The 23,485-nt window shown below is 33.9% G+C and overlaps 1 protein-coding gene and 1 long non-coding RNA gene across 51 annotated transcripts; one reads left to right on the top strand and one right to left on the bottom strand.

Annotated features, from left to right (window-relative positions):
- Window positions 1-1,370: 1,370 nt before the first annotated feature.
- On the bottom strand, window positions 1,371-2,512 carry LOC104770654 (tetraspanin-12). Its single transcript, XM_010495112.2, has 2 exons — window positions 1,932-2,512; window positions 1,371-1,822 (listed from the first exon to the last, which is right to left on the bottom strand). The coding sequence occupies exons 1-2, from the start codon at window positions 2,421-2,423 to the stop codon at window positions 1,520-1,522; spliced, it is 795 nt and encodes a 264-aa protein (XP_010493414.1). The 5' UTR covers window positions 2,424-2,512; the 3' UTR covers window positions 1,371-1,519.
- A 15,842-nt stretch (window positions 2,513-18,354) lies between these two features.
- Window positions 18,355-21,744, top strand: LOC104770653 (uncharacterized). 50 transcript variants are annotated; one of them, XR_015593357.1, is made up of 14 exons: window positions 18,385-18,521; window positions 18,665-18,763; window positions 18,958-19,031; window positions 19,205-19,295; window positions 19,379-19,482; window positions 19,608-19,686; window positions 19,783-19,843; window positions 20,019-20,089; window positions 20,184-20,276; window positions 20,535-20,599; window positions 20,678-20,831; window positions 20,932-20,984; window positions 21,206-21,258; window positions 21,396-21,744. It is a non-coding gene; the product is annotated as an uncharacterized LOC104770653 (long non-coding RNA). The 50 variants fall into 50 exon arrangements; XR_015593369.1 differs by having other exon boundaries at window positions 21,357-21,744; XR_764596.3 differs by having other exon boundaries at window positions 20,527-20,599.
- Window positions 21,745-23,485: the final 1,741 nt, after the last annotated feature.

Raw genomic sequence — 23,485 nt, 5'->3', positions numbered from 1 at the left:
ACATTTGTTCTGAACTTTTCGAGCAATACAGTAAAACTGAGTGATGGGTATTTCCAAGGCCTACCATTCAGTCTCACCGGATTAATAAAACGTATGAATGAATAGATACTTTCTTCTAGCCCTGGGCATTCGGGTTCGGGTGTTCGGGTTTTCGGGTTTAGACATATAGAACCCGTTCGGGTTTTCTATACTTTCGGGTTTGGGTTCGGGTATACCCAAACTCAATCGAACCATAATAAAAAAAAAAACTAATTTTATTTTTTTATAAATTTTAGAAAACTTATATATATATAAATATTTAACATTTTTTCTTAGGACAGAAAAACTAAAGTGGCAAAATGGTTAAAGATTCACCTTTAAATGTTCAAGGTTATAGATTCAAATCTCCTAAAATGCATATTTTTACATATAATTCGGGTCTACTTTCTTCCTTGTTTACTGGAAACTCTCAAGTCTTTCATTGAAAGAACAATCAGAAACCTGTTTATATATACAAGTTTATATTGATGTAAACCTGGCTAGTCAAACCAAGAATTTTCTTCCAACTATGTAAATTCGACGTCAAAATCGATCAGCTCAATTGTGTATACGAATCTTCCAAATCTCTTGCTTGCCGTTACGATATTTATGTATCATATACTCATGTACAGGATGAATCAAAATTACCTTTACATTATACAAGAAAAAAAGAAAGATACAGGAATCAACATAATGGAGGAAACGGTGTTGAGCAAAGTAGTATTCTCCCCATTCTGTTGTCTCTTTCGTGTGAGTCCATATCAGTCAACTATTATAATATCAATTTTTTAAAAAATTCAATCGGTCAATATTTAAACACCATGATTCCTCGTGTTGTTAAAGACTTCTCTAGTCGTTTCTAAACATTTTTTCTAGACTAGAGCCATTCATCAGTTCCTAGATATGCAAACATATTGAAGAACAATTTTGAATAATACCCATATGTAGTTATATATGAATAAATATCCTTAGGTGTGGGTAGCTAATAAAGCATCAGAAAGAAGGACGAGATTAAGTGAAGAAGTGAGAGATGCCATAAAAGAACGTGGAGGGCTTGTCACCGACTACGACAGTTGCCACAAGATTTGTTCGGACTGTATAATCAGGCAATGTATCTTCAAACAATGTTTTTGCTTTAAGTGCCTCTTTCCTCCTTCACAACCAATTTTACGTGTTAATTAATTCACATACATATGTAACTCTTTTTTCTATTTATTTGTATCCAATCTCAAATGTGTGAGCAAACGTGAATTATATTATTAATTAGAATACATTGAAATATGCTGTCTATTATGCAAGGCTCACATATTATGAAGGTTCCTCCCATTGCATTCACTGTTCACACATTAACATAACCAAAACCTATTTTTGTCAAACCAATATTCATAACAAAGACAATTATATTTCACTAGAAGAAACATCACACCAACTAATTAATATTCAAAATAAAAATTGAAGAAATAATAAATTAATTAGGAAACAAATTAAAGTGGAAGGAGTTTTAGAGGAACCGGCGCTTCCATGGAACACGATTGTTGTTTCTGACACAGCAGCCGCATGAGTAAAGAAGCACGACGAGAAGTATGAGAAGAAGATTAAACAAGAGAAGAATCCTCCATCTTTTTCTTACCCCTTTTAAAACTCCAACCTTACACGACTCACACGCGTAACATAACTGGCTCTGAGTGTTACTCCATGCTTTACAATCCCCTACCATCGCCACAGTCGCTGTCTCCGGAACAGTCCAGAACGTGGCATTTTTTGATTCGAACCCACATTCTATGGGAGGTCGACAACAACCAAACTAAACGAAAGAAAAATAAAAATAAAAACCGTTTTTAAAACATTGTTAAATAAGAACCGCTGATAGATTGTTGTCTAGTTTGCAAACATGGAAATGTATATACACATACCTGCACGTTCGAGAGATGTTTGGAGTCGAAGTCAACGTCTTGTGGACCAAACCTCTTACAAACCCTAGAATCAGACAAACATTTGGTGATCCCTTCCCAGTTCTTCCCTCGAAGGAAATGGTTCCCGATCCAGTTTTGGAGATCTCCGGTCTTGGCATGACCTATTCCTTTGCCGGAAAATGCTTTTCCGGCGGTGGGATTGGTGACAAGGAAGATGAAGACAGAGAGGGCAAGGAGAAGAAGGATGGAGAGGAAGAGGAAAAAAAGGTAGAGAGTGATGATGATGTGGCTACCGTAGAGTGCAGCGATAAGACCTAAGGAAGAGATGAAGAATAGGAGAGTCGCTGTGACGATGAGAGGGTTTTGAACGAAGCGTTGACACTGTGATGGACCGTGAACGAAGACGTAGATGGAGAAAGATAGAGTTGCGAGGCCGATCAATGCGAGGATTGCATTGGTTGTTATTACAGCGGCGTTGCTTAGCCGGAGCATTGTTTATGGGCGGTTATTTTGGCCGGAGAGAAGGGAAGAGAAGTAAAAGTGCGGTTGTGGAGAAAACGAAAACGTCTCAAGTGTTATTGATATTAAATACTTGTCTATACGAGGATTAAAAGGGAATGTTTAACTTGTTTTACGTAAACAATTTGTAAAATGTGTGAATGTTTTTTTTTTTAATTAGAAAATGTGTGTACATAAGTACATTAAATTGTATAATTTGTTTTTTCTCTTATGATATTTGTTTTCGGTTTTATTTGACAAATAAAGTCTGAAAGAATAACTTTTTAAATTTAAGTATATTATATGCGCAAATTGAAATTTAATTATGTTTCTTAAAAAACATGAGGCTTTTTTTTTTCTTTTTTTTTTTGGGTAATAGTAGTAACAACGGTTATTGTGAGTAAGTTTGTCTTTCTACGTTCGTGGCAAATGTTCTCACCCCTAACGTTGGCCATAAATTACGTGATTACCACATCGGCTTCGGCCACTACGTTCTAACGTGGTCTCCACTAACTAGGACGCTGTTGAATTACAAGCCCTTTGACTTTGCCTCTCCATTTCTGCTCGTATATAAGAAAATTTGTATAAATATCGTATGAGAACGATTGTTTTCTATGATTTTAAATAAAAGGAGTTCGAATTTATGGTGTGGGTGAACATAGTAAAAACTGAAGATGTGACATTTGAACAAGAGGATGAACTACTTCAGAAGAACTCAGTATTAGTATAAAAACAGAGTGTCAGGTTATTTATGTCGGCGTTTATCAAGCTGGAAGATTTACACAGGATTAGAAGGCCCAAGAAGTTTCTGGAAGATTAAAGAGCTTCATGTTTACAATAGGAATGTAAACATGGAGAAAGAGGGAAATTTCCTAAAGCATGAAGAAAAAGGAAATTGTCCAATTCCTATTAGGATTAGAATATGCAGTTTGCCTCCTGTGTGGCAAAAGTCTAGTTCTATAAATAGGGTGCTAAGGCTGATTGTAAGCTTTAGCACAAACAAGAAAAAGTTAACCTAGCTTCTAAGTTTCAGTCTTTAAGAAATAAGAAGAGCTAAGAACTTAGAGAGAGCGTGAGGGTTCTTTTAGAGAGTCTTGAGAGATTAGAAAATTGTTTAGAACAAACTTGTAAACAGATTTTCTATCAATCAAAGAGAAGTTTAAAAGAAACCTTTGTTACATTGATTAGATCACAAGTTCTCATACTTTTAATTGGTATCAGAGCGGCACTTGTTCAGAATATTACGGGTGAGTTCCTGCGGACAAGATGGAGAGCTACGGAGATCTGATCAACAACAATAAGGTGGTTTTGGATGATGGAAATTATGGATTTTGGAAGTCAAGGATCAAGTCCATAATAGGAGGCATTGATCGACTTGCGTGGAAAACTGTTCTGGAAAAGTGGGAAGAACCTACGATCAAAGATGAATCAGGAAAGAGAATTCCAAAGCCCAAATCAGAATGGACTGATGAAGAACAAAAGAAATCGAAATATAACTCACGAGCATTAAGTGCAATTCATTGCAGTGTTGGGAGGAAGCAGTTCGATTTGATTTAGGGTTGCGAAACAGCAAAAGAAGCATGGGATATCCTCCAGATCCATTATGAGGGCACCACCAAAGTGCAGAGCTCAAGAAAAGACCTGTTAGCATCAAGATTTGAGAACCTAAAGATGGAGGATCATGAGTCAATCTCAGATTTCAGTTCCAAGTTGAGTGCTTTAGCACAAGAGACCTTAACCCTAGGAAAAACCTATAAAGACCCAAAATTGATTAAAAAGTTTCTAAGATGTCCTCCATCTAGGTTCATGGGGTATAAGACAGCTTTAACTGTATCTCATGACTTGGATAATCTCAGCTATGGTGAAGTGGTTGGAATGTTACAGGCACATGAGATGGAGCTGAACGGAATCAAGAAACCAAAAGGCATAGCTTTAACCGCAAGCAAAGATACGACTGGTCAAGGAGAGGAGGATACTGTAAGTCTGTTGGTACGAAGGTTTGATCGAGCATTGAGAAGGATTGAACAGGGTCAAGAACAAAAGAAAACTACCTCATTCAAAAGGACAAGTGAAGACAGAAAAGCTGATACGCAGTGTCATGAGTGTAAAGGATATGGACATTTCATTCGACAATGTCCTTCAAGCAAGATACGAGAAGCAAAGTGCACAATTTGCAAAGGTACTGGACATACACATGATTTATGTGTGAGTAATTCTAAATCTAAGAAAGAGAAGTCCATGATCAGTATTGAGGACAAATCAGATGATGATAGCAGTAGCGAGGAAGAGCTTATTAATCTGGTGGCAATTGTCGGAATCACTGAATTTGAGAATTGGGAAGAAGTAACTGATTCAGAATCAGAAGGGGAAGAGATTCTTGACATTGTTCAGAGTTACAAAGAAGTGTGAGACACACTCATAACTCTAGGAAAGGAGAATCAAGAATTAATAAAGGAAAAACTTCGTCTTGAGGAACTGGTCATGACTTTACAAAATGAATTAGAGGATGAGAAGAAGATTGCTAAAGACTCACTAGTTTTGATGAAAGAAAAGTTGGTGTTATCTGCGAAAGCTGACAAACTTGAGGAGGAGCTGTGTAAAGAAAAAGAAAAAACTTCACAATTACAATCAGATTTGGATCAGCAACATAGGAAGATACATATGTTTGCAGGCACCAAGAAACTTGATAAAATCTTGAGTTATGGAAGAACTGAGAAGACTCATAAAGGGCTTGGGTTTACAGATAATGGAGGAGCAAAATCACAGTTGACTAAGTTTGTGTCTGCTGGAGTATATCAGTCTGAGAAGGAAACAACCTCGAACGTGTCTAGAGAGACTGTGGGATGTTATTTTTGCGGAAAGGTTGGACATTACAAGCGATTTTGTTACAAATTTTGGGAAAAAGTGGGTACACTAAAGCGTCAAGGAAGGTTCTTCTGGAATGGGATAAGAAGACAAGTGTGGATGAAGAAAACTGATCTATATCAATCGAATTTAAAAGTGGATTCTGGATCAGGATTCAGGTGCAGCATGGCAATGATTACTGAAGAACAAGTTGACTCAGAACCTTGGTTTTTTGATAGTGGTTGCTCAAGGCATATGACTGGAACCAAGGGTAATCTACAAAATATTAAGAAATTGAAAGGAGGTACAATGACTTTTGGAGATGGGAGTCATGGTTTTATTCAAGGCAAGGGTATAACATGTGATGCTGAGCTTCCACAACTTGTGAATGTATATTTAGTACAAGGGCTGAGAGCTAACTTGATAAGTATAAGCCAGCTCTGTGACGAAGGTTTATCTGTGTTATTCACAAAAGTTGACTGCAAAGCTATAGATGAGGCAGGGAATGTCAAGTTGTATGGTGTAAGAGCTGGAAACAACTGTTATATGTGGGAAAAGGAGCCTATTAAGTGTTTCAGTGCTAAAGCCAGTATTGATCTTTGGCATCAACGACTAGGACATATGAATACAAGGAATCTCACTACTCTTGTGAACAAAGAGATAGTACGAGGAGTACCAAAACTTAAAGGAGAAGACAATATGGTGTGTGGACCGTGTAATCATGGAAAACAGGTTAAAATTCAGCACAAAAAGGTTCTGGATGTTCAGTCCAAATCGGTTCTGGATTTGATTCACATGGATTTGATGGGACCAATGCAGGTGGAATGTCTAGCAGGGAAGAAGTATGTTTTTGTGTTGGTTGATGACTATTCCAGGTACACTTGGGTTCGATTTATACGAGAGAAATCTGATACTGTGGACAATTTCAAGATTCTAGCTCTACAATTACTGAATGAAAGAGGAGGAATAAAAAAGATAAGGAGTGATCATGGTGGAGAATTTCAGAATGAGGCTATGAAAGATTTCTGTGAGCAACAAGGGATTGTACATCAGTATTCAGCACCAAGAACACCACAACAGAATGGAGTTGTTGAGAGGAAGAATCGAACTCTTTAGGAAATGGCAAGGGCAATGATACATGGAAATCAGGTTCCTAAAAAATTCTGGGCTGAAGCTTTAAATACTGCATGTTACATAATTAACAGAGTTTATGTAAGAAGAAACACGACTAAGACACCATATGAGTTGTGGAAGGGCAAGACACCGAATATGAGTTACTTTCATGTGTTTGGCTGCAAGTGTTATATCTTAAATGATAAAGATTATCTCGGGAAATTCGATTCTAGAAGTGATGAAGGCATGTTTCTTGGATATGCAGAGAGTAGTACAACATTCAGGGTTTATAACAAACGGACTGGTGTCATAATGGAATCAGTTAATGTTGTGTTTGATGACAGGTCTGGTTCTGTGGGCAATGATGATGATTCAGATAGTGATACAGAACCAGTGGTTGCAACTAAGACACGAGATGATGAATCTGAAGTACAAGTGCCTGTTTCAAAGCTAGAAGGGTTACAACTTGTTCACAAAAATCATTCAGCATCTGTTGTTATTGGAGATTTGAATGAAAAGATGAAGACTAGAGGAGTTAAAATCGATTTCCAAAAGATGACAAGTTACTTTACAGTTTTGGAGACAGTTTTCTATGAGTGTTTTGTGTCGATGATTGAACCAAAGAATCATGTAGAAGCTGTTCAAGATGATTTTTGGATTATTGCTATGGAAGAAGAACTTGAACAGTTCGAACGGAATGATGTGTGGGAGCTAGTTCGAAGACCAATAGATGTGAATATCATTGGTACCAAATGGATTTTCAAGAATAAAATTGATGAAAGTGGTGTTGTGGTTCGCAATAAGGCTAGATTGGTAGCACAAGGATATACACAAATTGAAGGTGTAGATTTTGAAGAAACTTTTGCACCAGTAGCAAGGCTTGAGTCAATACGACTGTTTTTAGGAATGGCGTGCATTCTAAACTTCAAGGTTTTTCAGATGGATGTCAAGAGTGCTTTCTTGAATGGGATTTTGCAGGAGGAAGTGTATGTCGAACAACCCAAGGGGTTTGAGGATCCTATTAAGCCAGATCATGTTTATAAATGGAAGAAAGCTCTTTATGGATTGAAACAAGCTCCAAGGGCTTGGTATGAAAGGCTAACTAGTTTTCTTATGGAAAAGGGATATGCTAGAGGAAGTGTTGACAAGACATTGTTTGTCTTAGAGCAAGATGATGATATCTTAATGGTTCAAATTTATGTTGATGACATTATTTTTGGCGGTACATCTAAGAAGCTGGTGGATGGTTTTGTGAGTCATATGACTCAAGAATTTGAAATGAGTATGGTTGGTGAACTCAAATACTTTCTTGGTTTGCAGATTATTCAGTCTGATCAAGGAATTTTTATTTCACAAAGTACGTATGCAAGACAGCTTCTGAAAAAATTTCAGATGGATAAATGTAAAGAAGCCAATACACCTATGAGCACATCTCTAAAATTGTCAAAAGATATTGATGGAATGGAAGTGGATGTCAATCAGTACAGGGGAATGATTGGGAGTTTGTTATATCTCACTGCTAGCAGACCAGATTTGAGTTTCAGTGTTGGAATGTGTGCAAGATATCAATCGAGTCCAAAACAATCACACCTAGAAGCAGTCAAACGGATCATTAAATATGTAAAAGGGACTGTTGATTTTGGAATTTGGTATTCTAAAGGATCAAATCAAGGTTTAGTTGGATATTGTGATGCTGATTATGCAGGAAGTGTGACAGATCGAAAGAGTACTAGTGGAGGATGTTTCTTTTTGGGTAATAATCTTATTGCATGGTTAAGCAAGAAACAAAATTCAGTGTCTATGTCTACAGCTGAATCAGAGTATATAGCAATGAGAAGCTGTTGTACTCAGTTGTTATGGATGAAACAGATGTCAGCAGATTATGGTATGGATTCAGGAATTTTACAGGTGTATTGTGATAATAAAAGTGCAATTGATATTTCTAAGAACCCAGTACAACATTCAAGAACCAAGCACATTGATGTACGGCATCATTTTATCAGAGAACTGGTTGAGAGAAAGCAAGTTCAGATTGATCATGTTGATACTGAAGATCAGTTAGCAGATATATTCACAAAGGCTTTAGATTTTAATCGCTTTTCAATTTTACGAAATTCAATTGGAGTTTGTGAGATGTGAGTCTTTGTGGGGCTGGTTCAAGAACAAGATCGAGAAGATATTGAGGTTAAGGATAATCAATTGGTTTAATTTGAGTGGATTATATGATTTTGATTATATTTTCAGAGTAAACCGGTTTAATCTTGGTTAAAATTTAAAAAGTTTGGCTCGAGATTTGTTTGGTTATGAAGCATTGGCTGTATCGATGGGGAGAAGATAAAAAAAAAAGGGATAAATAATCAGATTTTTTTGTTATTTGGTTGTATCGAAAGAGAAAAAGGAAAAAAAAAAAACATTGTGGTGGTCCTAGTGTGTATCGTCAATTTGAGAAGATGGTGAGAGCAACTCGACGAGGGTTGGTGAGAGGAGGAAGGAGATCAACGGAAACTCGAGATGATGGTAGGTTTAGTCGACCTCAGCTGGTTGATGAATCGAGCAGTGATGAAGATCAATCTCACTTTGTCAATAAATCCGGTGGTGATGCTCAAATCGATTCAGTAGAAGGTGAAGAGTCTTCAAAGAATGACCAATCGGACCCAACTGAGATAGGAGATGAAGAATCTTCAAAGAATGAATCGGCGCAAGAAATTAGCGAAGAAGAAATCATTGGTAATGAGGAAAATGATTCTGATTCTGAGGAAATTCATGTGGAAGAATCACTCAAGCGTCAAACAGCAAAACGGAGAAAGACAAAGCAAGGATCTTCTTCTACTCAGAAGCGGTCAAAATTCATAGAATCAAGTGACAAGAGGACAAGGGGAAAGTTTAGATCTGATGTGTTTGTGACAAAAGCTGCTCAAATAAGGTATTCTCAGCTTATAACTAGGGATTTTCTAGTAGAAAGGAATTTAGATTTTTCGCAACCTGATGAATTTGGGATTCGTGATAAGATTATGGAGTTGGGTTTACAAGAATCAGTTCAAGGGTTGTCATTATATGTCAAGGAAGTGATATGTGAGTTTTATGCTAATTTACCAAACGAAAAGGCCCAAGATGGTATTAAGGTATTCGTTAGAGGGCAGTGGTATGAATTCGCTCCTAGGATGATCAATGAGGCATTTAATCTAGATTATTTGACTTTAGAAGAGAACAAAGCCGTGATGCAGTTGATAAGATGAGTAAGGATGAGCTAGCAATAGTTCTAAGTGGGAAAGATAGGTTACCTTGGTCAAAGTTGAGAGTTAGGGATCTCCCTGGAGATGTTGCAGCTCTTTTGAGGTTTGCGGCACATAACTGGGTTCCATCTGTTCATCCGGATCATCTTTCAGTCCAACGTGCTCGAGTTGTGTACAAGCTGATTAAAGGTATTCGTTTTGATATCGGACAGCTGATCTATGATCAGATTATGGGTATTAAGTGGAGTGATCCTTCAAGGCGTGTGCCTTTTCCTCGGACGATTTTTGGCACTCTTAAGATTCAGGATGATATTCAAGATGGTCCGCTTAAATGGTCAAATAAAGAAGAAGAAGTTACAGCTAAGTTCTATACTAAGGATATTCGCACTGGACTTGCTTATGGGATTAAACACAGGTTACTCACAGAGGATGGACATCCTATACCAGTTCAAGAACAAGCAGATGAGGGATGTTCTTCGGCATCTGAGGTCATTCAGTTGGGTAGCATTCGTGTGCCACAGTTAGGTCAAGCAGATGAGGAGAGTTCATATGCAGCTTTGGTCGATACTTCACAGGCTCTTCAGCAACTCACGGAAGTAGTTCAGAGGCTCATACAGAATCATCCACTTTTCAAGATGATTTGAGTTGTTTTTAACTGTTGTATTCTCAAGCAGGGGGAGATGGAGAAGAGGCTGAAATTCTGGGGGAGTTTAGCTGGTCTGGTCTGAAATTCTGGGGGAGCTTTGTAGCTTTGTATTTTTCATTGAAAAATTTTGGCTTTTTGGCAATCACTTTGTTTCAGTGTGTTTGGTTGTTTGACTATGGTTCGGTGGTTATTTTGGTTTATGTTTTTTTTTGAACGATTGACTATGGTTCAAAGGTATTTGTTTTTAAAGTCTAAACCGAATTTAAAATTGTTATGCTTGAGAAGCACAAAGTTAAAAAGGGGGAGATTGAAGATGTGACATTTGAACAAGAGGATGAACTACTTCAGAAGAACTCCGCATTAGTACAAAAACAGAGTGTCAGGTTATTTATGTCGGCGTTTATCAAGCTGGAAGATTTACACAAGATTAGAAGGCCCAAGAAGCTTCTGGAAGATTAAAGAGCTTCATGTTTACAATAGGAATGTAAACATGGAGAAAGAGGGAAATTTCCTAAAGCATGAAGAAAAAGGAACTTGTCCAATTCCTATTAGGATTAGAATAGGCAGTTTGCCTCCTGTGTGGCAAAGGTCTAGTTCTATAAATAGGGTGCTAAGGCTGATTGTAAGCTTTAGCACAAACAAGAAAAAGTTAACCTAGCTTCTAAGTTTCAGTCTTTAAGAAATAAGAAGAGCTAAGAACTTAGAGAGAGCGTGAGGATTCTTTTAGAGAGTCTTGAGAGATTAGAAAATTGTTTAGAACAAACTTGTAAACAGATTTTCTATCAATCAAAGAGAAGTTTGAATTAAACCTTTGTTACATTGATTAGATCACAAGTTCTCATACTTTTAAAAACACTTGATCCAAGATTTCATGACTAAAAACCCACATCGTTTAGTTAAAAAGAAATATAATTTAAAAGATTTAGATTAAAATAGCTAGTGAAGAAAATAATGGACAATTCAAATATTGTAGAGTTAATTACATTGGGAAAAGAGTTCTATACTCATTTCAATCTGTTTTGATGATCGTAAGCATAATTGTATTCATCTAGAATTGAAAATTATCATAATAAATTGCTAAGTAGAGCTGTAATTGTGAATCCGCAGAATATTTTGTTCACTGTGCTCTCCTTTCCTTTGGTCTTGCTTATTACTGTTTTGTAGATAATGCTTTTTAATAGACAACAAGCTTTGGAATGTAGAGAATTTAATTAGTATTACTTGTTTTCATGTTACCTATAATATCGGAATCGATTGAAGAGTGATGACAGAAAGCGGTGTAAGCCTTTTACATGATAAAATAGTGGTAAACAATAGTTAGAAGCGGGTACAAAATAGTGGTAAAAATAACTAGTACGAACAAGCTAAGAATAACACTTATAGTATCGTTCTTCACTTTTTTTTTATATTGGTAATTGTTATAACAGTACTTATGGTATGAGGTTACCAAACAAAACCATATAAAAGATAAAGTTAAATGGTTTATTCACAAAAGCATATATAGCACAGTTATTTGAGATAGTGTTGTCATCATTTCGCTAATTAAGAGTTTAGATCCACATAATTTTTACATTGTTAAATAAAACTATTTTATTTCTAAAAGCAAAATAATCATTTCCCTCAAAAGTAATTACCAAGTAAGTTTGTTTATTTTTTCTTGCCACAGAACTTGAAATAGTTGATGGTTTTCGGTTTTATATTATTTGTTATTAATTTGTTACAAATAGGGGTAACATGTATATCCGAAAATAAACTGTGGGTTTATGTCACTATGTCAAATTGGGTTCAGGTCAGCGAACTGGGTCAAGGATTACAGTTGGACCTAGATAAGAGGGAATTGGGCTGTAGTAGACAAAACCAACTCTGTTTTCGGATTGAGGTGCATGCAAAGAAGAAAGATAATTCTATGAGAGAAAAGGAGGTTAATATCCAATTTCAACTAGGTTTATGGTCTTTCAATATTAATAAATAATGGCCACGGGATCATCAAGACCATCATTAAGTACAATAAATAACGTCAAAGTTACCGAAAAAAACAATAAATGTTGCTAGATAAATTAATGTTGTTGTTCCATATTTATGATATTGTATTTCTTTCTCAATATCCAAGTCCAACTATCCCAGAAGATAAACTCTTTGCCAAATTAAACTCTCCAAGATGGACTATAAAACAAAACAAAAAAAACACACATCTCAATGATACCAATTACCACAAAGAGAAAAGGAAGACAGCATAGTTAGACGGGTCAATCCACTCTCAAGTAGCACTAGGGCAGGGGAAACGTATTCTTTGGATAGGTAGTGGGATCAAAAGTTTTTCCCAACACGGAGATAGGAAGAAGCTAAAACCTTGAAATATTTGTCGTAAAATGATTTGCAAGAGAGCACACATAATTTTCCATTTAGAGTAATATGTCCCACATAAAGACAATAAATATGAAATATTTATCAACGACCACGAAAAGAAAATACATTGCTTTAACAATTCTTTGTTACTTTAACCTGGATAATATCGCAAAATTATACTGTCATGTAGAAAACATTTCATTAGCAAATTATAGTAAGAGGAAGAATAATGATCACAAGACTCACAACTGAAATCTTATATAATATGAGAAGGTTTCTCACTAACTCTCTCTATATTTGCGACATTTGGCATCTTAATTAAGTGATATGTGTAACCTTAATCAACACATAAACAAACACATATATTCTATATAGATCACTAATTGATATTTTCACTTTCTCAATTTATTTTTGTAAACAAATAAATTAAATTATATCCTATATATGCTTTCATAACCTAAATACCTATATAGAGTATCTAAATACAATAATATCTATTTTTATTAGTTTTATTTAATTTCCATTACCTCCACTTTTTAAAAATAATGGTGAAATAAGCAAATTTAAGAACAAACAACTTCAAATGAAACACAATCTAAATTCTAACTTTAAGTTTCAAATCGTTAAAATAAACTTAAAACATTATTTTAGTTTCATTCCCTCCAAAGTCTACATCCATCTCTGAATGTCGTCGGGTACTGTTTACTTCCCCGCCATTCTTGTAACTGTCACCTGTAATCCGCGTGGGTGTGTCCGCACCCCCCTGAGTGGACGAGAAAGAAAGGATTTCTCGGAGCAACTCCCCAGGTTCCAGACGGGGAGCAACATCTTATTGTCTTCGCGAGAACTTCCAGATCAAAGAAGCATTCGGAACGGGCTCCGCGCTCATTTCGTTGGCGGAAACGATCCAATCCATTCGGGACTTCGGCCAAAAATAAAATAATGGTGAAACATGCAAATTCGAGAAAAAAAACTTCAAATAAAACACAAATTAAAATAGACTTTACTAAAAATAAATAATACCCCAACTGTTTCACAAAGATTGTCATTCTATATATATATTTTTATTTTTTTTCATAAGAATGTCACTTTATATTTCCAATATAATTTTTGACATCAAATTTCTTATTCTATCCTTAAGCCAAAGCTCTTTTTATTAAATTTAAATGATTAATTACTCATTAAATAAAGAAAAATATGTATAATTCAAGTTTTTCTTAATTTGTCTGCAATATGTCAAAATGACACTCTTTGTGAAACATATAGAATATAATTTAAATAAAACTTCAATAATAACATATTCTTGTAGTGAGTTTTTCCCCTAATGACCCACACATCCTCATAATTTGTTTTTTCAAAAGTATTTTATTTTATTTTGTTTCATACCCTGGAAAAATGAATATAAAACAAAAATAGCCCAAAAAACCCCAATTTTGTATGTTTTAGAACATTTTGCTATCAAAATCCCACACTAAATTGCATGTCTTTAGGCTAACACTAATAACATTGAATTCAGAGCTTGTGGAGAGTGCTCAATGATCATCAGAGCTTGTGGGCACGGGTTGTTCGACACAAGTATAAAGTCGGTGATGTGCATAACTATGGCTGGACAGTGGCGAAGAGCAACTGGTCCTCCACTTGGAGAAGCGTGGGTGTAGGTTTGCGTGAGGTGGTGTCTAAAGGCCAAGGATGGCTTGTTGGGGATGGGCGTCAGATACGGTTTTGAACTGACAGTTGGTTATCAGATAGACCCCTGGTGGAAGAGATAACAGAGGAGTTGCCCGCGGGGTTCGAGGGTGTTGTAGCCCGAGATCTTTGGCGTGAGGAGGGGGGTTGGGATTATACCTACATTCGCCCTTACATTACGAATGAGAAATCCCTGGAGCTTGCTTCTGTAGCTTTGGACAGCTTGACGGGTTCTAGAGATAGGTTGTCTTGGAGAGCGAACGAGGATGGTAAGTTCACGGTGAATTCAGCGTACCGACTGTTAACACAGGATAATGCAGCTATACCGAACATGCGCAGCTTCTTTCAGCGGATTTGGAAGGTGTTAGTGCCGGAGCGAGTTAGGTGCTTCTTGTGGTTAGTTGCTCATCAGGTAATCATGACGAATGCAGAACGTAAGAGGAGGCATCTAGCGGATTCTGATGTCTGTTCAGTGTGTAAGGGAGGGGTGGAATCTATTCTTCATGTGCTCCGGGATTGTCCTGCTATGGCTGGTCTCTGGGCCCGGATTATACCACAGTCTAAACGACATTCTTTTTTTCAGTTAACTCTGTTTGAATGGGTTTATGATAACCTAGCAGATCAAGGAGGTGGTAGTGTGGGAACTTGGCCTACTTTGTTTGCTATTACGGTCTGGTGGGGATGGAAGTGGCGGTGTTGTAACGTCTTTGGTGAAAATAGGCCTTGTAGAGATCGGGTGCGTTTTGTGAAAGATCTGGCAGCTGAGGTGTTATTGGCTAATGAACATAAGCATTCTCAGGATGGGCAAATTACACGAGTGGCCCGCGAGATAGGTTGGATTGCTCCGCTTTCCGGTTGGTATAAAATGAATACAGATGGGGCTTCTAGAGGTAATCCGGGTCTTGCTTCTGCAGGTGGGGTGTTGAGAGATTCAGCTGGGGAATGGTCTGTTGGTTTTGCAGTCACCGTTGGTAGGTGTTTAGCACAACTTGCGGAGCTCTGGGGTGTGTATTATGGGTTGTGTATGGCATGGGATAACCGGGTCCAGCGTTTGGAGCTCGAAGTGGATTCAGAGGTAGTGGTGGGGTTCTTAACACGAGGGATTGCTGAGGCACATCCTTCGTCTTTCCTGGTACGGATGTGCCAAGGCTTATTTGCAAGGGACTGGATAGTCCGGGTTGTTCACGTTTATAGGGAAGCTAATCGTCCAGCGGATGTATTAGCCAACTATGCCATCTCTTTATAGCTTGGTTTTCATGTTTTTAATACAGCCCCTAATGTGGTTGAACCATTGTTACGGGATGATGCGTGTGGTGTTTTGAGCCATAGGCAAATTTGTATGTAATTGTTTGAGCATTTATAATAAATTCTGGGGGTCTTCCCCTGGTCGTTTACCAAAAAAAAAAAAGATAACATTGAATTCTTTTTCAAATGTAACTGTAATTTGTATGGTATTAAGACAATTAAACTTAGTCATAAATGACACTAGTTAATGTCCCGTGCATATGCGCGGGTTATTGTATTAGTTATGTTAATTTATTTTAGTTTATATAATAATTATAAAATTATGAGAATTTTCTGAGAAGATTTTTTAATAAAGATTTTTAAAATGGTATTCCTAAAAAGAGATAATGAAAAATATAAATTTTTGAAAATTTCCTTCAAAATACATATATAACAAACAAACTTTTTAAATGTCAATAATACACTTTATTTATTCAAATCATACAATATGAAAATATATCATTCATATAAAAAATACTGTTAATGATAAAAATAAAAATTTACTATGATATTCAAAATTTACTTAAAATATTTAATAATTAAATTCCAAAATTATTTTAAAGTATCAATTAGATATATTTCCTATAAAATCAATGCAATAAAATCCCAAATATTAATTTAATTTTAAATCTCTTTTATATTCACCTTACTTTAAGCTATATTGCTAGGCTAAATTTTAATGATTTCCTGTTTGTAGTAAAATTTTGGAAATGGAATATCAATTTTTGTTTATAGAAAATCATAAATTACAAAATTTGAATTAAATAAATATTATAATGATCTTTATATAATTATATTTTTGATCACAAGAACTAAATATAATGATGAGTATACAAAAAAATGTATTACAAATTTTTTGGAGGTAAGAGAGAGTTAAAAAAATTGATTTAATAAAAAGACAAAGAAGGAATGAGGAAATACATAAAAACAAAGGAAAAAATTGAACAAAATATAAGATAAATCTAACAAAATATATAATCACATTCTCACCATAAGTTTTGAACACATGCAAGAACATAAACAAAAACAAATAAAATATTTAGAATTTGAGATATGATGGATTATGATGTGAGAAAAGTTATTTATAGGATTTTAAGGGATGGAAGTTACATTTCTAAAATAATTTAATTAGGGAGTTACAATTATAATTTATAGTATGTTTGAATGACAATGAATGGAAAGTAGTCAATTCATAATTTATGTAATTTCAGTTACAACTTATTAGTAAAGTGTGGATTTAAAATATAGATTAATGTACATTTTTATTTAATTAAAAATAAATATTATTTTTTTAGAAATTAAATGCTAAATGGACCAAGAAAGAGAGAGTGAAACCTTATAAAATCATATGAATGCAATAAAGAATCCTAAAGATTAATTTAATTTTTAATCTCTTTTATATTCATCTTAATTTAAGCTAGATTGCTATGTTAAATTCTAATGGTTTCCTCTTTGTAGTAAAATTTTGGAAATGGAATATCAAATTGTTTTTTATTTATATAGAAAATTATTAAATTACAAAATTTTGAATTAAATAAACATTATAATGATCTTTATATAATTATATTTTGGATCACAATAACTAAATATAATGATGAGTATACAAAAAAATGTATTACAAATTTTTAGGAGGTAAGAGAAAATTAAAAAAAATTGATTTAGTAATTCTATTATAATAGTTTATTTTGTTAAAACATTGCATACTTTTAAAAATAAAATAAATATACATGAATGAAGATAATTTCTTTAGCTTGATTCTCTCATTGGGCTTTGATTGAATTAGCATTGTTGAATCTTCATCGATAACTTTTTTTTACAGTCACCAAAATTTTATTGTACATATGTAATTGAAAATTAAAAATAAGAAGAAGACAAAGAAGGAAAGAAGAAATACATAAAAGAATAGATAAATCAAAGAAAATATATAATCACACTCTTACCATGAGTTCTTTGAACTCATGCAAGAACATAAATAAAACAAAGAAAATATTTAAAATTTGAGGTATGGTGGATGATGATGTGAGAATGGTTATTTTTAGAATTTCAAAGGATGGAAGTTACATTTCTAAAATATTTTATTATACATATGTAATTGAAAATTAAAAATAATAAGAAGACAAATAATGAAGGAAGAAATACATAAAACAAAGAAAAAAATTGAACAAAATATAAGATAAATCTAAGAAAATATATAATTACACTCTTACCATAAATTTTGAACCCATGCAAGAACATAAACAAAACAAAGAAAATATTTAGAATTTGAGATATGGTAGATGATAATGTAGAGTGATTATTTATAGGATTTCAAGGGATGAAAATTACATTTCTAAAATAAATTAATTAGAGAAGTTACAATTAAGTGTGTTTGAATGAAAGTGAATGGAAAAATAGTCAATTCATTTCAGTTATAATTTAGTAGTAAAGTGTGGATTTAATGTATAGATTAATGTACATTAGTACACTTTTATTTAATTAAAAAACAAATACTATTTTATAAAAATAAATGTAAAATGAACCAATAAGGAGAGAGTGAAACATTACTTTTATATTCCTACTATTAAAAGAAAAACGTTGCCTGAAAAAAACCTTAGTTTTGTAAGAATTTACAATACAATGCCATTGCAATTATGACCAAATAAATCATTTGCGAAATGGGTAAAAATGTAATATGGTCTCTGCTGAATTCGGATAAAAGCGCGGATCTTTTTGACCCGTTTATGTTATTTTCGGATCCTCTTCACTAAATCGTGACCGTTGATTCATTTTAATCATGTCCATCAATTTAAAAAACCTAAAAAAAGTTAACCTCTCTCTCTATGCTTCTGTTGCCGTCTCCATCTCTATCTCCAAATTATTTTTCCTAGAAGCTTACACAACAACTCTTGATCAGCAGAACTAAACACGAATGCTCTCTTTATTTGGAGGATTCAGCTACAGGTTTTAACTAAATCATTTGTTACCATTTTATTTTCTTCTCAATCTGTTTGTTTCCTTCCAAACCATAATCTCTCTTTCGCTTTTTAACTAAATCCAATTCTTCTGTTAAATTCATGTTGACGATGGCGGGTAAACAAGATCAGGTTTTCGAGGTCACTGGTTTGTACTTTTTCCCTATTTTTTTTATGAGAGTCTTGGAGATGTTCATCATAGTTATCACAGTAGGAGCTTTCTTCTTTTGGGTAGGTTTGTTTTTTCTTAAATCTTTATTTTGTCAGCTTAATTTTCTATTCTGTGAGATTAACCGCTGAACTCAAGATCCGAGATATATTTATCCGCTCTGTACCTCAAAATTATAATTTTAGTAATTTAGTCAGATTGGTTTTCTAGATTTTTAAATGAGCTTACCTGGATATCCTATGTGTGAATTCTGTAGGAATCCATTCTATTCTATGGTGATAATGAATTACTCGCATGTCTACACATGTGTACATGCCATATTTTCCAAAAGTACTGGCAATTTGTATTAATAATTTTTTTAATGTTGAGAGTGTGTTATTCCTATGCCGCCATTTGAATACAGTATCCAACTTTGGCTTGCTTCTTCTCCTTCAATCATCAGCATATGCCTTTTTTAAATTGCCGTGATCTACTAATTAACCAATACTTTCTTGTGGTTTCAGGATTTGGATGAAAGTTTGCTGATAAGTTTGCTCTGATGGATGTAATGTCTTTAGAGCGATCATGAAGAAGACCAAAGGAGATGATACACTGGTGAGATAGTAACTAGATTCTTGAAAACCGTGGTTTTGATTTGATTTTGAAAATGTTGAAAAGTGTTTGGGTTTGTCTAACAGGTTCCAGTTTTATCAGCACATTTAAGCATCTTATTGCACATAAGCTAGCGGAAGAAGAAGCTGAACTTTAAGCTAAGGGTCAAGCTAGAAAGGCTAAACATTTGGTATGGTTTTGATTTTGGTATTTATTCCCTGTTATGTTTGTGCTCTTTTCCGTTCAGCCTTTTGATGATGACTCTTGTGCTCTTGTGCCTTTTTGATGATAACAATTGTCTTTCTAATATTGCAGGAAGAAGGACATGTTAAACCTGGAAATTAGTTGGATACCCATGAAAAATTCTAATTGGTGTTGCCACTAGATCTAAAAGGTAATTTTGCTTCACTTAACTCTCTTTTCTGAGATTTTTTGGTGTTTTTCTTTGAACGATACTTGGTGTGAATGATACTTTATTGTTTTCAAACAGATAAACAAGGCGTAACATGCTCAGAAGAGTTTGAATCCTTCCTGGTCAAGAGTCACTAAAGGTAGGCTTAAGATACTGATATTTTTAGGGTGTTTTAGATTTAATATATGTGATATGTTATGTAGGTTATAGTCTAAAGTGACTCGGTGTAAACATTCTTATAAATTATGAAATAGAGAAGATTCATAATTGTCTCACAAGTCTTGGTGATTTTTCATTGGCCTTGAGTGATTAAGACTATCGGATCCATTGGCAAGTCAAATACGGAGAGGCAATGAAGAAGGATGCTACAGCAGCTGGTGTCACTGTGAGTCCTCTTTAGGTTTATTAGTTATTGGTTTTTGGTTGTGCCTTATATCATCATGAAAATAGACTGTTTATTTTCTGTTGTGTATATACAGGTCCGCTATTTTAAAGATGAGACAACACCTACAAAACTTGCGGTGTCTGTGTTCTTGGTAGAGAAAGATATCCTTCTGTTGAGTTGTATTGAGGTGTGTTTCCCTGGCTCATTGCAAATCTTTCTTCTGCAAACTGCTACAAGGTTGAATAATGAGAACAACAATGTTGCATATTTTGGTGTCAATTCCTAGGAAGCTCCATACGATTTAGCCTATTTATAAAATATTGTTATGCTACTGCTACCACCAATTTCCCTATAATTACTTTCTTAGTCCTCTTCTAATTTTATCCGTTTGTGGTTAATTTATACAACATTGGTAACTCTTTACTAATGCTTTTTAGATTACCAGTTACTCAAAATAATTGGAGGAAATGAAGCACATGACCAAGCAAGAGTTCATTGCCTCCTCAGAATGTAAGTCCAAAAGCAAGAACTTTTCATAATCTAATTATTCTAATTAATTGTCTAAATTCTTTCTTTGATTGTAACTAGAGGTCAAAAACCAATATAATACTGGAAGAGTAGCGGTTTCTCTAAAAGAGTTTCTGTATATATCGATGTGTGACAAGGCATCATCAACAAGAACCTTGGCAAGCAAGGATTGGCCGTGTTGCCGAGAATAAAGATCTTTACCTTGAAATCTTTGGTAAGTAAATCATCAAAACTTGGTCTAAAAGATAGTTAATAACAATGGTTTTTAACGTTTAATTTTGGATTTGATTCCCGTTATAATTTATTGGAATCAGTATCGAGATCAGGAAAGCATACTAGATGTTTCAAAAGCAAATCGAGGCTTCAGGTATGTTAATCAACATGATTTTGTTTGATTTCTTGCTTTTTCTATAAATTGAAATAATAGTATTGAATTTGAGTCTGAACTTTCCAATCTAAACACCAATTTAGGGGTTATATCTAGCAACAGAGTTACAACAACTGTAAGAAAAAAAATTAGAAACTATAGTATCCATTGAAACTTTACAACCAGTCTCATGCTAATAATCTTTTATATTTATGTTTCAGGTTCTAGACTTATAATCCTTTGGGTCAAATTATCACGAGACGTACCAGCATATGTAAGTTATCTGACCTAATTGAACTTGGTTTTCTTAGTTTCAAATATACTGTTTGTTTTATTTCTAGGTTTTTATATAGACTGAATTTTTTACACCAGTGAAAATGTGGCTGAACTTTCCAATCTACACAATATTAGGATGATGTCAATGGTAGGGTGGAGTCTGAAGGAGAAGACAAGGTTAGAGTGAAGTTCACAAAGAGGCCAAAGCTAAGAAACCTTATAGGGAAAACGGTGATGTAAAACTAGAACTTGATTATGTTGTGTAAATGAGTGTGAGAGGGAGGTATTGTGGGGTTGATGTTGTTAAACACACAAAAAAAAAATTAAGCAAAAGATATTGATAACAAGGACAACGAACATGTGGGGAGAGTAGCCACAAACAGGTATATAGTGGATAAGAGAGGTGAAAAGTATTATGAGTGTATTGTGCTAAGGATTTTATATTACAAAAATTGTATATAATGAGAAGAAAGATGAAAGTAAAGTAGAAGTTCTCACCATTAGCATTTAACATCTGCATTTACTAGCTATTATGTTTATACATGTAATTAGGTTAGGTGGATTGCTCGAGTCTCCAACCACGAATATGAACCTAATAGGTGCTTTTAAACTTCAAACAAACCGTTATTTTTAAAGTCAAAATAGATCTTAAAAATAAGAATTTAGAAAGAAAAAAAACTGAAAACATTATATAACATTCATACTATTTTCTAAATATTTTTTTACATTTACAGTGATTGTACGTTACGATTGTATGTTACGTTTAAAGTTCAAACCATATTTTGGATAATGTTATTTTTGAGTCACGTCGAGATATTTTTTACCGGTAAAGATCGGATTAGATAAAGGTACCAAAAATTTAAGAGTACACGATCTGTATCCATCCCTTAGCAGACGGGTTTGACACGTTTGCCAATTTTATTTAGATCATTTGGTTCGGAAAGTTTTAATTTTTTGGCGGCTTTTTATATTATTTGATTATTCAAGTTTTTAACGATCGCTAATTCGGTTGACATTCGATCCAGATTTTTTATCATGTTAATCCAAAGCTCATGGCGAGACGATTATTAGTCTAAAACATTCTTAAACTAATATAGGTTTGTATTATAAATATTATACCAAATCAATGAATTTATAAATATAATCCGTATGTATGTATGGATCCATGGTCAATAATTTTCACAACTGAAAATAAAATTCTTCTAAACCATATTTAAAAAAATCAGCCTAAATGAAATTATAACTATATATATATGTATATTAAACATTCAAATGGAGAATCATGTTTTTTGTCTAAATTTCTCAGCAAAAATTTATTAATAACATTATTATATGAGTAATTCTTTAAAAGGAAATGGTTATGGGACATAAAACTTCTTACCGGATAGATCGGGACGAGACAGAATGGGATGCGACGGGACGAGATTTAACATCCCGTAATAAAATTACTTTAACATTTTTAACAAACACGGATTGTGCTTGATTATTATAGATGGATTGCAAAAAAATGTATATTAGCTACGGGTTGCAGTATTCTACATATACACCAAAATATTGACAAAAAACACCATAAAAGAGTGGCAACCTAATTTTTATGGAATATATTAATATTATATAATTAAAATTTTACAACCTAAAAATGTTTATTATTTGATTGAATATATGTTTTATCAGTGTTTTTAAGTAATTTATTTTACTAATTAAGTACATATACTGAAATAGTATAAGTAAACTGAAACGGGTAATTCAAATATTGAAAAACAATATATTGATCAATTTTTTTTTTTAAAAAAAGAGACATAAATTTTAAATAAAAGTACAAATCAGAAAATATAGGTAGATAAATTCAATTGTCAAGTTTCCACTAATTTAGATAAGGATTGACAAGAATTTATCTATAGTGTTTCCACTAATTTAGATAAATTAAAATTTTGAGAAAATTCCAGTTTATTTATGGTATTAAGACGAGAAAGAGTATATGTAAACTGAAACGGGTAAATTCGAATAATAAAAAATAATATATTGAATAGTTTTTTTTTTAAAAAAAAGGACATAAAATTTAGATTAAAGTACAAAATAAAAAATATAGATAGATGAATTCAAGTATCAAGCTTTCACTAATTTGGATAAGGATTTACTATATGACAGGTAATTAACGACTTTGGAACGAAAACTTTAAAAATTTTGGTATTTTTGAAAATATTTTTGAAAATTATAATTTTTTG

Source organism: Camelina sativa, chromosome 20, assembly GCF_030686135.1.
Source record: "Camelina sativa cultivar CO46 ecotype springtype chromosome 20, ASM3068613v1".
NCBI lineage: Eukaryota > Viridiplantae > Streptophyta > Magnoliopsida > Brassicales > Brassicaceae > Camelina > Camelina sativa.
This window is presented reverse-complemented; position numbering and strand designations above follow the sequence as displayed.